The sequence below is a fragment of the Conger conger genome, chromosome 7, assembly GCF_963514075.1.
Source record: "Conger conger chromosome 7, fConCon1.1, whole genome shotgun sequence".
NCBI classification, from domain to species: Eukaryota; Metazoa; Chordata; class Actinopteri; order Anguilliformes; family Congridae; genus Conger; species Conger conger.
In genome coordinates, this window is record NC_083766.1 from 40,557,973 (window position 1) to 40,573,713 (window position 15,741).

Here is a 15,741-nt window from a genome sequence, read left to right on the forward strand (position 1 = left end):
TTTCTTTTTTTTGTTTTATATATATATTTTTGGTTGCACATGTAGCGGTGTCACTTGTTTTTGTAAATAAAACACCTTTTGTGATGCCGGGACAAGTCTCTGTCGTCTGCCTCCTACCAAACTTCTTGCCACTCTGGTCAGGCTTCCTAACAGTCTGATACAAAAGGTGATATGTTCTAAGTTGTTTAACAAATCTAGATAAAAATACCAGGAAATAAAAGCTGAAATTCGGATGTCATCTTATGTTCATCTTTTGACCTCAAACTCAATTGCCTTCAGTGTGTAGCAAAACCTTGACCTTGCTGTTCCAATACTTTTGCAGGGGACTCTTGGGACACTCAACTGTACTATAATACTTGACAAAGTTCTAGAATCTCTCAATTCTTAGAGCCTCTACAGATGTCAACCTGAAAATAAGTACCTTTGCCAGATATGTAATTGTTACATATTGTCTGAGTTTATTTTGTTACATCACCTAGTAACACTTTAAACAAGTCTTGAACCTTGAAATAAGGCTACAATAGGACAGTACCAAAATAAATTGTCTTCAGACTCCATGTCTCCCTGGCAGAATCAGCATAAGGAGGATGACTCTATTCTCCAGATATTTGCCATCTTTCTAGTTGCTAGAAACATATCTAAATGTTGTATGGTGTAGCAACCAAGTTCTTTATTCTTAACTTAAGTAAAATTTACACATATCTTTATTGATCTTTGTTCCCTTTAACCAATTTACCATTTTCATATGCGGCCTAACTGCCATCCAGTTCCTTTTTTAATTTTTGATTTCCAAGTATGTGGTAAACTATGTGAGTTTGCTTTCCTCATTGACTATGCCCTTTATAAAAATGATACCTTTGACAAACATGAATTTCCAAAAAAGAATCGTTCTATTGGAGTTTAAGCATATTATTTGTCGGACTTGTTCTGCATTTTCCGGTGTATGAAACTGGACTTGTAACCAACTTTGTAGAGCTTCTCCAAAAATGTAGGGTTAACTTGCAGAAATGGAAAAAGCCTTCATCAAACATAGGATGAACACAAGTAATTTACTAGGAAACCAGTTTAAATTGAAATAAATTGCAATTCTTAAACTGCGATCCTTGGGTTAGTTATGGCCTCCCTCATTTCTGACCCAGAAATCGATCAAGGTCCACCATCTTTAAAGACATTTCAACCTGTTAAAAGTCCCTTCTAGGAGCTAGAAGTAGAAACATTTACTTTGAGCAGAAAGCCTGACATATAAATGATCATTCTGTTGGTCCACCTCTCCCTATCTGCCATGAATCTGCCATGTCTGAAATTGGTGTAGCTTTGAATTGAGTAAGGACATTCCATTAGAGAAATCAAGAAAATGTGAATTAGGCTATCTCCATACTTCTTATACTAGTGGTGATAATCCTGTATGAAAAACCATCAACAAATATGCAGGTTACAATTTGGGATTTTATTCTCATTTTGTTACAGGGGCTTTTTATCGAGTGTTCTTCCAGATCTTTCATATTGTTCTCATAAAACTTTTTTTATAACACTCGTATAGAAATGATTAGTTAAAGTGGCAATCTACGATGTCCTCGGTTTTGGTGGATATACAGTGGATAGAAAATGAATACACCCCCTGAACATTTTTTCAGATTTACTTGACATATAGCCTGTAATTAAAGTGCAATTAATCTATGTGTTTTTTCTACAAATCTACATGCAGTACTTAACCTTTTCAAAGTGATAAACCAATTAAAGAATTGTTTTAACATTAATTAAAAATGAACAATTGCAATAAATTGGTTTGATAAGTATCCACCCCCTTTACTGAATCATCCCATAAACTATCTCTGGAAATGGCAAAATAAAACAGCTGTTACGGTAATTTTACAACAATGGATACAAGTAAAAGTAGTAAAATTACTGCAAACAAAGACAACTGTGCTCAAACACTTCCACCTCTTCACTTCCACTCAAACTCTCCCGCTTTTCTACTGCAAGTACTTGTCATGCAAACTATGCATATCTGCACACGCAACACTCTTTTCTTCCATATGCTTCTGTGTACATGTCCAAACTGTCCCTCCACAAACTTAAAAAACAATCAAGTAAAGTGAAAAGTAATAAATGAGTAGCACAGAGCAAGTGTCCTAATGCCCAATGAGGTCCTGTTCCTTCCTCTCTGGATCCCGGCAGTCTCTAGCCTTATCAAAGCACTCTTCACTGTTCTGGGCAGAGGCAGCCTGGGTTGCTGGCTCACCGTGCAGTGGCAGACTCTTGGTCAAACAGTCAAAGACCAGATCGGCAGTCCAGCTCAGACTGTGCTGTGGAGAGAGGGAAGACCACATTATATGGTCTGAATTAACAGCACCAGTATGTCTGACACGAAGACAAGCTCATGTTAATGAAATGTATTATCATATGGGAACATAGATGTGTCTGATTCTAAGCTAATGCTGAAATGTCAGACCATGAGACAAGACATTTGCCAGTATGTTTTAACCCCTATTGACCATTTCTTTTTTTGCTGTTTCAAAGTCAAATGAGCATACATTTAAATGGAATGTCTGACTGAGAGTAGTTAGTGCTACCTATAATCTCTACTAAAGTATTTACTTAAACTAAAGACTATTGAAAATAGAAATTAGAAAATGCCTTAATTGATAATCCACCCATGTTCAATATAAACTGCAATATAAACTGTGGACCCCGTGGAGTTACAAGTGGTTAGGAAGTGAATGTAGGATTCACTAACTTTTGACTTGTATTAAAACAAAGCATTTTTACAGTCCGTTTTCTGACATTTCGGACGCTGTTTAAACATGCCCCAGAGCTGTTTAAACTGCTGTTTAAACAGTTTCACTCTGCTACTTTCAACTGAACTGTAAATGGCAGGAATACTGATGTACTGATGATGGCATATGGTCATAGCATATGCATCTTCTTTCTGGATTAAAAATATTTGTTCTAATTTGTGTATATTACATTACATTAATGGCATTTGGCAGACGCTCTTATCCAGAGCGACGTACAACAAAGTGCATACCCATAACCAGGGATAAGTGCGCTGAAAGACCCTAGAGGGAAGTACAGTTTTATTATTTTTTTAAACAAACAAATAAACAAACAAACAACAAAGCAAAAGTGACCAAACTTAACTAGCCAAACACTGCTTACCTAGCCAACTAAAAATACCGAAACACAAAAAAGTAAATCACAGAAAGACAACAATTAAGGTTCACAGGGAGGTAGGGAGGGACGGGGAGAGGTGCTGCATGAAGAGGTGCGTCTTCAGTTTGCGCTTGAAGGTGGGGAGAGATTCTACAGTTCTGACCTCAACGGGGAGTTCATTCCACCACCGTGGAGCCAGAACAGACAGTAGTCGTGAGCGTGAGGTGGAAGTTCGGAGAGGGGGAGGTGCCAAGCGGCCTGTGGAGGCTGAACGAAGAGGTCTGGCAGGGGTGTAGGGTCTGATGAAAATATATATATATTTTTTAATTAAGTGAAAACCTAAAAGTGTTAGGTTGTTCCCCGGTCTTCCCTACTGTACAAAACCAATTTATGAAATGGCAAAGTTATCAAAGCGGAGAACCAACAATTTTTCACTTCTTACTCAATTACTGCAAAGTATGCAATTAAAAGCTGTGAAATGTCACTTCAGAGAGCATACATTTGTGTGCAGTAAGTCACATTATTTTTGAGATGATCACAAATGGTTTGTGTACAATTTAGCTGAACAAACATTGTTGTTACATTATTATTAGTATTTAATTTTTTTGCAGCACTCTCTGTAAACTAGAGACTGTTGCGTGTGACAATCCCAGTAGATCAGCTGTTTCTGACATACTCAAACCACACTCTGGCACCAACTATCATTCCATGGTCAATGTCACTCCCCCCCCCCCCCATTTCTTCCCCAGGTTTATGTTTAGCCTAAACAATGACCATGTCTACATGCATTGAGTTGCTGCCACATGATTGGCTGATTAGATATTTGCATTAACGAGCTGGTGTGCAGGTTTACCTAATAAAGTGGTCACTGAGTGTATACCCTATATATAATGTTTCTGCAGTGGAAGTGGTCAGTGATCTGGCTATAGTTATGGCGGGTGTTTTACCTGTAGTATATGCAGCCCCTTGAGTGTGAGAATTGCCAGCTCTCGTAGTCCATCTCCAGTGAGGTCCAGGTAGGTGATTGACAGCAGAGGACTCTTGAAGCTCCGTCTCCACAGAAGCTGGAAGTGTCCCTCTGACCATAAGCCCTGCCCTCTGTCTGACTGCTGGAATTTATAGCACAGCAACTCCTAAAAAGTACAAAACAACATAATTCAGAGCTTCATATTCATGACAGTATAACAAAGCTTCATAATCATTACAACATAATACAAAGCTCAATGGTTATTTCAACATAAGAGGGCTCCCTAGTAATTAAAACTAATAACACGTTTGTATGAACCCCTTTATACAACACATTTGTTCAACTCAGGCATTCAGTGCTCCTGCAACCATACTATGAGAGGAAGCAAAACACCATTTTTCCAGTTTCATTACGAAGTGAAAACATGAAATGTACAGTTGGAAGCTATTAAACTAGCAAAATAGCACTCAAGATCAACAAAAATGACATTAATGTATTATGTCTCATTTTCAAATTACAATACAGAAGAACATATGTTCAGTTAATTCATTTAGTTTTCAACTTAGAAGAGACGATGGTTGTTGAACCAAACGCGTAACAGAAAAAACAAATACACTTGAAAATACCACTAAGCACACACAACCAGGACAAAAAGTTTCAGAATTCAGTTGCATATTTGCCAGGAAGTGGTTGCATATATGCATACAGACTCCACGCACTGCCTCTTAATTTAAAGGATAGCTAACACCGGTCACTAGAACATTAACTAGAACATGGTATTTTCTTAGGGTACAATGACGTTTGAGAAAATTAGCCGAGGACGAGGCAGCCAAAGCCAACACATGCCTACCGAGACGGAGAGCCTTTGCAGCCGTGAATAAGATCAAGAGCAATGGCTGTTGGTAGAAACCGTACACGGAGTTTGCATCAATGCCAATACAAACTTTGAACCCTTGTTACATCTTGCAGTACTTACCAACATCTTCTGCAGCAATAGGAGGATTGAATGCACAGTGTCCACAACCAAGATTTTGATACAGCTTGTTAGCTAGATATTTACTTACTTGTTGCTTAGTTGCCCTCCTGGACCCCTTGGTTGTGGATACTTTTTCCAATTAATCCTCTTATTGCTGCAGAATAAGTAGGTAATTACTGCAGGATTTAGCAAGGTTCAAAGTTATTATTGGCAGTGATGCAACTCTGTCTCGGTAGGCATCCGTTAGCTGTGGCTGCCTCATCCAATGCTGTCTGTCTCTCGGGCTCACACAATTCTTTCTCTGTAAATTCAAAACTGTAAGGTTGTATTTCTTTGTCAAATTCGAAAAGCTTGTCCTCTAACTCGGCAAAGTGAGAGCTGCCCGTCAGGTTAGCCAAGTTAGGTTACGTGATATTTCTATGCTAACGTTAGCGTATTTTCATGGGATCACATACATGTGATCGCCTGGATGGGTGGCTGCTGAGCTAACTGCCATCTTGAAAGCGGTCAGAAATAGCCTGTCATGACAACGGGTGCGTCCCATTAGCCGCAAAGGGCATACTCCTTAACTCCACTACCACCCTCCTCCACTCCGTGCCCCAGAAACCAATCTTTGTAGACTTACTCCCTCAACTGTCCCATTTTCGGAGTGTACAAACAAGACGGCAACAACTCCACCATCATAGTGTACAAAAATGTATGTTTCAGTCTTTTCACATTTCTGACTTCATCATGCTCAAACCCACATACAATGACAAGCCTTTTTGTGTCGTTATTATCAAGCATATCATCCTACCCAGAATACAAAATGGCAGTTTGTTTTTGTGGCTCATATCCGACAAACAAATTCAACACTTTAAGACAGGGAAGCAGGTTCATGCATTTGTTTGTACATAAAACCAGCATGACTGTTAATAAGCATGGCAGCAACAATTATTTTAGTAGCCTACGTAAACATGCATGGATGAATTTATTCAACCATTTCCAAATGGCATATTTATTACCAATGAATTTATTACAGATGTTACAGTGGGAAATAATTGTTTTTCAATGTGAACATTCAGCATAACTCATATGAAGCGCCATATAGGCTAGGCTATGTTTCACTAATCTACAGAAATGTTTCTGAATTAGTGAGATGCAACTGACAATAGCCAAGAACATAAACTGTTACAGTAAACGGTATTACCATAAGCCATTTTTAATTCCCCATTAAACCTGCAGCTCACTGGTTTAAACATGCTATTCTAAAACAAGGAAATACTGAACACAGTATCTTAGTTTTACAAAACAAAATAAAACCAGAGAAAATCACAGGCTACCAAGCCATTTGCAGCAGTGAATGATTCGGTATTTAACTGCTGCTCAAACAAGATACAATGTTTTAATGTACGATTAAATCATGAATTGATGATCAAATGAATGATACAGCTTACTAAACTATACCTATGGATGTAGCCTGCCCTCCAGAGAAAAAATCATAACAAATCTTGTTGTTTATCGGTCTCTTTGGATTTGAAGTTTCAGGCCTGGTATTTTTCTTTTTTGGCCCATCTGTTACATTTTACTGTGTAAGTGTCTCTGTGACGGTTTTCTGTAAAAAGTGCTAAAATTACAAATGAATTCAACTGAAAAACACAGTTTTTCATATTTAGTTATCTATTCACTAATTTCACAGGGAATTTTAGTTAAAGGTTATCTCTCAAACTGGCAAAAATAGTGCTGAGACAGTGTGCATTCTGCTATGATCTCTCCTGCTTACCTGTCCGTAGGTGCCCAACAGAATCTCTCTGTGTCCATCAAAGTCCAGGTCAGTGACGAGCGCACACAGCACAGAATCATACTGATCACTTTCATGGAAGCAGACTGGCTGGCTCATCCCACATGCCAACACATCCCTGTGAACAAACCCTTATCATCACACATATCTGCACATCCCTGTGAATACACCTGAATCATCCCACACTACTGCACATCCCTGTCAATATGAAACAGCCTTGAAACTTGAAACAGCCAACCAGGTACATGCTCAATAAGGAAAGTAAAACCAAGACAAATACGCAAAAAGCAGTATGCTGCAATGTGGCAATGGTATTCTGCATTGTCTTTACAGTATTGCTTGCAAGCTAGCTACATTAGCAGTGTCTATCATGCATTTTAGTTGATTTTAGCCAATCCTGTTTAGTTAAATATAGGGGAGTGAAGGGCAAGACCAATTACGAAAACACAAAAACAATATAACCACTTTTATTTTTCTTTAAACAGTGTCCTACTGAGACCAGGGGTTTATTTTGCAGAGAATCCCTGCAGACTGCAAAATTTCAGATCAATCTTGTACAAAGGCCGTATACATATGGCTGAACAGGGTAATAGTTTATTTTTATCAATTAACAAACTGCAAAGTGAGTGAACAGAAGAAAAATCTAAATCAAATCAATATTTGGTGTGACCACCCTTTGCCTTCAAACCAGCATCAATTCTTCTAGGTACACTCGCACAAAGTCAGGGATTTTGTAGGCATATAGTCAGGTGTGTGATTAACCAATTATACAAAACAGGAGCCAATGATCATCAATGTAATATGTAGGTTGAAACACAATCATTAACTGAAACAGAAACAGCAGTGTAGGAGGGTTAAAACTGGGTGAGGAACAGCCAAACTCTGCTTCCAAGGTGAGGTTGCTGAAGACAGGTTAATGTCAGAAGTCATACACCATGGCAAGACTGAGCACAGCAACAACACACAAGGTAGTTATACTGCATCAGCAAGGTCTCTTCCAGGCAGAAATTTCAAGGTAGACAGGGGTTTCCAGATGTGCTGTCTAAGCTCGGTTGAAGAAGCACAAAGAAACGTGTAACGTTGAGGACCACAGACGCAGTGGTCGACCATGGAAACTTAGTGCAGCAGATGAAAGACACATCATGCTTACTTCCCTTCACAATCAGAAGATGTCCAGCAGTGGCATCAGCTCAGAATTGGCAGACACCTGTGGGCCCCAGGTACACCCATCTACTGTGTGGTGAAGTCTGGTCAGAAGTGGTCTTCATGGAAGAATTGCGGCCAAAAAGCCATACCTCCGACGTGGAAACAAGGCCAAGCGACTCAACTATGCACAAAAACACAGGAACTGAGGTGCAGAAAAATGGCAGCAGGTTGTCTGGACTGATGAGTCAAAATTTGAAATATTCAGATGCAGAAGGCTGTTTGTTCCCCGAAGGGCTGCATTTCTGCAAATGGAGTTGGGGATTTGGTCAGAGTTAATGGTCTCCTCAATGCTGAGAAGTACAGGCAGATACTTATCCATCATGCAATACCATCAGGGAGGCATCCAAATGTATTCTGTAGCAGGACAACAACCGCAAACATACAAACAATGTCATTAAGAACAATCTTCAGCGTAAAGAAGAACAAGGAGTCCTGGAAGTGATGGTATGGCCCCCACAGAGCCCTGATCTCAACATCATCGAGTCTGTCAGGGATTACATGAAGAGACAGAAGCATTTGAGGCTGCCTAAATCCACAGAAGAACTGAGGCTAGTTCTCCAAGATGTTTGGAACAACCTACCTGTCGAGTTCCTTCAAAAACTGTGAGCAAGTATACCTAGAAGAATTGATGCTGTTTTGATGGCAAAAGGTGGTCACACCAAATATCGATTTGATTTAGATTTCTTCTGTTCGTTCACTTCTTCCGTTCATGCACTTTGTTAATTGTTAAAAATAAACTATTAACATTTCTATTTTTCAAAGCATTCTTATTTTTTTCACACCTGCCTAAAACTTTTGCACAGTACTGTACATAAGATAATTATATATAGCAATAGCATACATTTAAAACATAAAAGTTTATACACATTAACAAACAAAAATACAAGTACACACAATACAATATAGTTGTCATAATTATAATTATTATGTGAAAAAAAAGTGAAACATGGATATGTCTATTGCTGACTCAGAATTTGTCTTGAGGAATTGTAGTCCGTTTTACCGTTCTATACGTCGTTTGAGGCAGCAGGGGCGCAGTCGGTGAAGAACTAACTAGGCCATTAGCTTATTAGCTATCACTGATGGCTATGACTGCCCTTGTCTTTGTTACTGTTCGAATGATTAACCGTTGAGTCTCTATTGTAATAATTACCTAGCATATTGTGCACATGGCAGGCAATTTTTATTTGTTTAATTTTTGTTTATTGCCTGCTTTTAGGATTAGGATGTCTGCCCGAACACCTTTGGAGACACCCGAGTGTCTTGGTTCTTCTGCTCACGGACGACTTTAATGTTTCTTTTCTGTCAGCATGTGGGGATAAGCGGTAATATTCATGTCTCCTCAGCCACTGGCAATTACTTTTATTTTAATTTGTTTGTTCAACTTACATTACATTGCATTATTGGCATTTGGCAGTTTTTTTTTAAACAAACAAATAAACAAACAAACAACAAAGCAAAAGTGACCAAACTTAACTATCCAAATACTGCTTACCTAGCCAACTAAAAATACCGAAACACAAAGTAAATCACAAAGACAACAATTAAGGTTCACAGGGAGGGATGGGGAGAGGTGCTGCTTGAAGAGGTGCGTCTTCAGTTTGCGCTTGAAGGTGGGGAGAGATTCTACAGTTCTGAGCCAGAACAGACAGTAACTTATGTACATAGTTTGGTTTTATCGTAGTGTTAGAATACTGGGAATAATTGTGGAATCGCTATTTTCGAAATTTCCACTAGGTGGATTTAGCTCATACACGCACATAACTTGCACTTCTTACATAGTCCTATTATTTGCAAAGGTAACAGGGAGAGGAAGGAGGACTATGGACGAATTTGATCCTCCATAATTTAAGTGTTGATGTCATGGAATTTGCAGGGCCTTAACATTCCGTCAAAGATAATTAAATGCACAGATCATCTTTAAGGTGTGGACATAGCCTTGTTACAAGAGACGCATTGCAGAGCCTCTGATGTAAACCAAATTCAGAACAAACATTATAGTGTAATTAGGTACTCCTGTGCGCCAAATAAATGCAAAGGTGTCTTGATTCTAGCTAGAAGAAATGTATCTATAGATGCTCACAAAAAGGGGTCTGATGAGGATGGGCGTTTAACATGGAGTTTATGTGAGATTGATAATATCAAATTATGTATTGTTTCGATTTACAGCCGTAATGTTTATGACCGAAGATTTCTAAGTAATGTTATAGCTAAACTGCTGGAATGCACAGGTTATACACAGGGGGACTTTAACGCTGTGGTGAATGGTGAGATCGATAACCCCAGCTCTGTTGCCCTTAGTTTTTGGAGAATATGAATATAATGGACGTTTGGCGAGTTAGAAATCCAAGGGTGAAAAGACTATACTTTTATTCTAATAGACATAAAGTTTCTACGCGAATTGACTATGTGTTCCTGTCCCTGGATATTTTGTATTCTGTGACTAAAACCGACATTCTCCCCATTGCCATTTCAGATCATTCACCTGTAATATGCTCTTTTATTCTTCAACCCATAATGATGAGGGCAAAAAGGTGGCGTTTTAGTTCTTATCTTCTTCAGAATGAAGATTTCATTCAGCAATTAAATTCAAGCACAGCAAATAACCCACAGGTTCTCTGGGAAGTTAATAAATGTTTATTGAGGGGTAATAGTATGCCATTTGCTTCACATAGTAATTCCACTTATAATAAGCAAATATTGGAATTAGAGACTGAGATTTCTAGTATTAAAAAGGAGCAGAAGAAGATCTAACCGGATAAGAGGGCAAAGCAACTACCGATTGTCAAAGCCAAATTTAATGAATGGCATAGGGGCTTGATACATAAAAGAAAACATTCATATTATGAACACTCTGAGCATCCCAGTAGGCTTCTGGCCTTGAGACTAAAACGAAATGAATGTATGGCATCCATTAATGCTATTAAAAGTAATAAAGGCCACGTCAGCACTGATGCAAATCAAATTAACAAGATCTTTAAAGATTTTTATGTCAAACTGAAGAATTTCTAAACACATTAAATCATCCTAAATTATCCACTGCACAGATGGATATTTTAGAGACCCCAATTTCTCTAGATGAAATGCACTCTGCTGCTAAATCTATGCATAAAAGGAAAGCTCCTGGCCTAGATAGGCTACCTCAAGAACTGATGCTGCCGATTTGGGATGTAGTGGGCCCTCTGATATTAGACTCTACAATTGCGCCATTATAACGGGTTCTTTCCACAGAGATCAAAGTGTTTCACTTATTTCATTATTATTAAAAAAGACAAAAGATTCCTCTGAATGCTCAAGCTATCGGCTTATCAGCTTAGTAAATTCCGATCTTAAGCTTTATGCAAAGGTTTTGGTCTCAAGGCTAGAGACATATGTTGGGTCACTTATTAATCATGACCAAACAGGCTTTATGAAGACTTGCATCAGACAATATGCTTAGAATTTTTAGTTTTAGATAATGAAAAAAACATTATGTGCTATCTTAGCATCTATAGTTGCAGAAAAAGCCTTCAATCGTGTTGATTGGAACTTTATCTGGATGGTACTAAAGAAACTTGGGTTCGGTCCATTATTCATTAAAATTATTTGATTTCCCTTGATTTGTAAGCAAGGTAACATCGGTACCACCTTACACATGTTCAGGGAATGCCCAGTAATCTCAAAATTCTGGTCAAAAATTATAGAAAAGGTGTCCTAAATCATGAGGACTCCAGTTCCCATGTCACATTCACTCTGTCTTTTAAATTATGATAAAAGTATGCCCTTTACTGCCAGTAACTGTAGACTATTGTTGGCAGCATTCAGTGCGGCTAAGAAGACTATTCTTCGGGCATGGTTTTCTCCACATACTTGTAATATAAACACGTGGGCGTCATATCTCCAAACCATCGCTACATTTGAAAGATCCTCTGCAAGATGAAATGGTGCTTCTGTGAAGACAGTCAAGTCATGGACCACAATTATCGGATCCATTCCGCAGCAGTCTATTTATGTTTTGTGTGTGTGCAGACTACGATTTTGATCACATTTTGCCTATGTATAGTATGTATGTACGTATGAATAGATGTATCCTGAGCTGTATTCCCAGTCCTGATGTCATTTTAATTTTTGTACTGTGTTTTATGTTTGTCAATAAAACATTGTTCACAAAAAAATAATAATAATTAAATAGTTGCAGTTACAGTAATTGTCCAGAAGCATTGCGATGGCTGATTGTGAAACCTAGCTGTTGGAAATTTAGCTAGCTAATTAGAACAATAACTACTAGCAAAGATTTTAGCTAAGCTTATACGTTAGCTCTGGTTAGCTGGTCTATGAGCTGGTCAATAGCTAGCCACCAAATTAGTCCTACCTTGTTGCATAACTAGCTAACATTTCATTAGCAAGCTAGCTGGCTAGCTGCCTTGCCATGTCCACAAACTATACACACACACACACACACACACACACACACACACACACACACACACACACACACACATAGTAGTGCAGGGTTTTTACTCTCTATGAAAACGGGGCACCAAGTATGTGGGTGATATGCTCCTACACGGTATGTGTAGAGTTGCGAGAATTGATAATTAAGACGTTTCCGTTTTAATAATCCTCATGTATGGCGCCAATTATGTGAGTGGTTATACCATCCTTCTACAAATATTTTATAATAACTATAAATTGCCTATTTCAATTAATAATTAAATGAATAATTAAAATTACGCATTTATAGTTAGTTAATCTTAACTAAATCAAATACTACCCATTCAGTTGATACCAAATTAATATAAATGATTCAGCTAAGAAGGTGAAGGCATTTTGGAGTTCTTTGAATTAGCAGAGGCTGACTTCATTCAACACAGGAGTAATATCAATACGAACAACCTTGGAATATATAACAGTTTATATATTCTTATATAAACTTGCATATGTTTTTTTATCCACAAAGTAACGGACAGGGCAAAGCACAATTCACTACAGTGTACAACAAACTATGTATGTGTGGAAGAGTGTGTGTGTGTGTGTGTTTCTGGGTGACTTCATCCATGTATCCAATCTTTTGGAATGTGCAGTGTCATTGTTCCGTTCACGAAGCCTATGGTTAAAAGAAAGGACAACGCTTAAACTAAAATAAAAGATTTATTTAGGAAAACTGCATTATTATAAGCCGTTTCCACCCGTTTTTTAAAATAAAAAATAGAACCCGAATAATTTAAAGCAGTTGGCACACACAAGTCGGTAGAGATATTTTTGGAAAGATCACAGTGGATACGAGAAAATGCCCAAAATTCCCAGCTGATAAGCTGGCACAATAACTCATGTCCCATGAGCTCCAAAGATAATGTGCATGTATGGAGTCCTCTAAGAGACAAGACAAGCAGCCTGTAGCATAGCAGTTAAGGTACATGACTAGGACCTGCAAGGTTGGTGGTTTGATCCCCTTGAGCAAGGCCCTTACATTGCTCCAGAGCAATTGTCTCCTGCTTAGTCTAATGAACTGTCAGCTAAATAACATGTAAAAGAGACAGTACTTAGCAAACTCACCAGCACAGCACGGCCACCTGAACAGTCACCTATATACCATAACCACCTCCACACTACTCACCTGTATACCACAGCCACCTCAAGAGTGCTGGTCACCAGCAGATTGTAGCTCTCACTCTCTGTAAATGAGACAGACGAAATACAATTATCAGACATATCTGAGGCACCACATGAGCCTTTTAAAAATAATTAATTAATTTAAAATATTGACACACAACATGGGGCTGTACATGTCAGCTTCCCACCCAAATGTCCATTTGCAACAGCAGCCACGTTCAGTGGTCTCTACTGCCAAATCGAGACACATATGGAGTAACCAGCTTGCTTGTTTTCACACCACAGATCACAGCTAAGTGTGCATGATAGAATGGAGTAGGAGGAAGACCCATCATATGTGGCTTTGGCACGTAGTCCACGGGCACCTGATCGACCAGCAGGGGTCACTAGAAAGCAAAGAAACTAAGACCCTAACCAATTGAGCTCTCATACATACTCTCATACATTAAGGGATGCAGCCCCACTGGCTAACAAAAAAGATGCTGCAGCCCCCTTTAATAACTAGTTTGGCCCAGTAAAGGAGAACAACTACAAAATTACAAGAGAAGTCGGATACAATGCCAACCATACAGCAGTGGTCACATAGCATAACTACTATCGATCTGTCCATTCTACCACCAAAGTAGAGTCCAGCATTGTCATTATTCAATCAAAAATAGCCTAAGCAATCTTCCCATTTCCCAGAATGAAGAATAGCCACATTTTTAAATAACGATACAATGTGCATGATTTTGCGATACAGATACAAAATATTTTATTTTTTAGCCTAATTGAACAGAATATTATTCTATTCATTTGATAATAATTAGGATATTATAAATAGGCTAGTTTACAGTGGCTTTCGAAAGTATTCAGACCCCTTCACCTTTTGCACACTTTATTGTGCTACAGATTACATTTCATTTTAAATTCCAATTTTGCCCATCAATCTGCACTTAATAACCCATAATGACAAAGTGAAAACATATTTAGAAAATATATAAAAAAATAAATAATCTCTCATTCAAGTATGGCAGCTGGGCTCGGTTTGCGTGAAGAAATCAGGGCAATCTGAGGACCACACCTACTGGTTAAGTAGACACACACCTGAACGGCATTTTGAATCAGTCCATGAATTAGTTGTGCTTCTTTCCACAGTCAGTGGCTGAGACCGGGAGCACACAGGAGAGAGAGAGACGAGGTGCAGGAAAGCCAAAAAGCTGAAAGGCTACTCGAGACTCAAGCCAGCTGAATATTTATGCGAGTCTGGCTATTTTCTTTACACAACGGTGAAAACCAACATTTTTCGTATCTCCCTGTGTCCAGCTCTTCTGTCCTCCCAGGGGTGTGTCACGGTGGGTGACATTTTGGTGTCAAAACCCAGGACAGAAGATTCCTCTGAAGATGTAAACAACTCCACTGCAGATGGTGAAGCAAGCTCTGCACAGCCTGCAGGAAAGCTAACATCAGGTAATGCAGGCTATGTCAGCATCACTGGCTGTGGATTTTGCTGTCCTGAAGGAGCTGCTGAAGGAGCGAGCATTGGGGTCTATTCAATTCTGTGTGGAAACGCAGTCTCGATATTTGATGCCTATCCTATGCCTTGGGTGGACAAGCTGCTGGATTGGTTGGGCACTGCTAGTTTGTTTTGACACTGAATTTAACCTAGGGCTACTGGCAGATTCTCTTGTCTCCAAGTAAACATAGCCTTTCTCGACTCTGTTTGGTTTACACCAATTCCTACAATTACGAGACTTCAATATGTTGTACATCTATGCCTCTTCTCTCAATCATGGCATTCCCGGGCAGTTTAGTGTGCAATTGTATGAACTATATTAATTGATATCACATTCTACGATAACAAGAATGGGCTAATTTCCCTATGGGCTAATTTCACATCCGCGATTTGTCTCCACAACTATTTCATCTTAATTTTTTCACTTCATTGGCTTATAGTCAAGTCCTACAATGTTTTTTTTACAAAAACGACTCCCCTGATAGCTCGACACACACACCACCGTGAGGAAATGCAGTTTGCTCTCCTCTCTGAATTTGGATGTGGAGGTTCAGGTCCAGATCGGACAGGAC

General features: G+C 38.8%; 1 protein-coding gene across 3 annotated transcripts in view; it reads right to left on the minus strand.

Annotated features, from left to right (window-relative positions):
* Window positions 1–1,428: 1,428 nt before the first annotated feature.
* Window positions 1,429–15,741, minus strand: part of kptn (kaptin (actin binding protein)) — a 40,272-nt gene continuing 25,959 nt past the window's right edge. The window contains exons 9-12 of one of the 3 annotated variants that reach the window (XM_061248153.1): window positions 13,679–13,736; window positions 6,859–6,994; window positions 4,101–4,286; window positions 1,429–2,306 (exon numbers count right to left, since the gene is read on the minus strand). In XM_061248153.1, coding sequence (XP_061104137.1) covers window positions 2,133–2,306; window positions 4,101–4,286; window positions 6,859–6,994; window positions 13,679–13,736 — 554 coding nt within the window. In that variant the 3' untranslated portion in view covers window positions 1,429–2,132. Of the gene's footprint in view, window positions 2,307–3,316; window positions 3,453–4,100; window positions 4,287–6,858; window positions 6,995–13,678; window positions 13,737–15,741 lie in introns of those variants that run through there. The other 2 variants (XM_061248156.1, XM_061248155.1) reach the window with 2 other exon arrangements.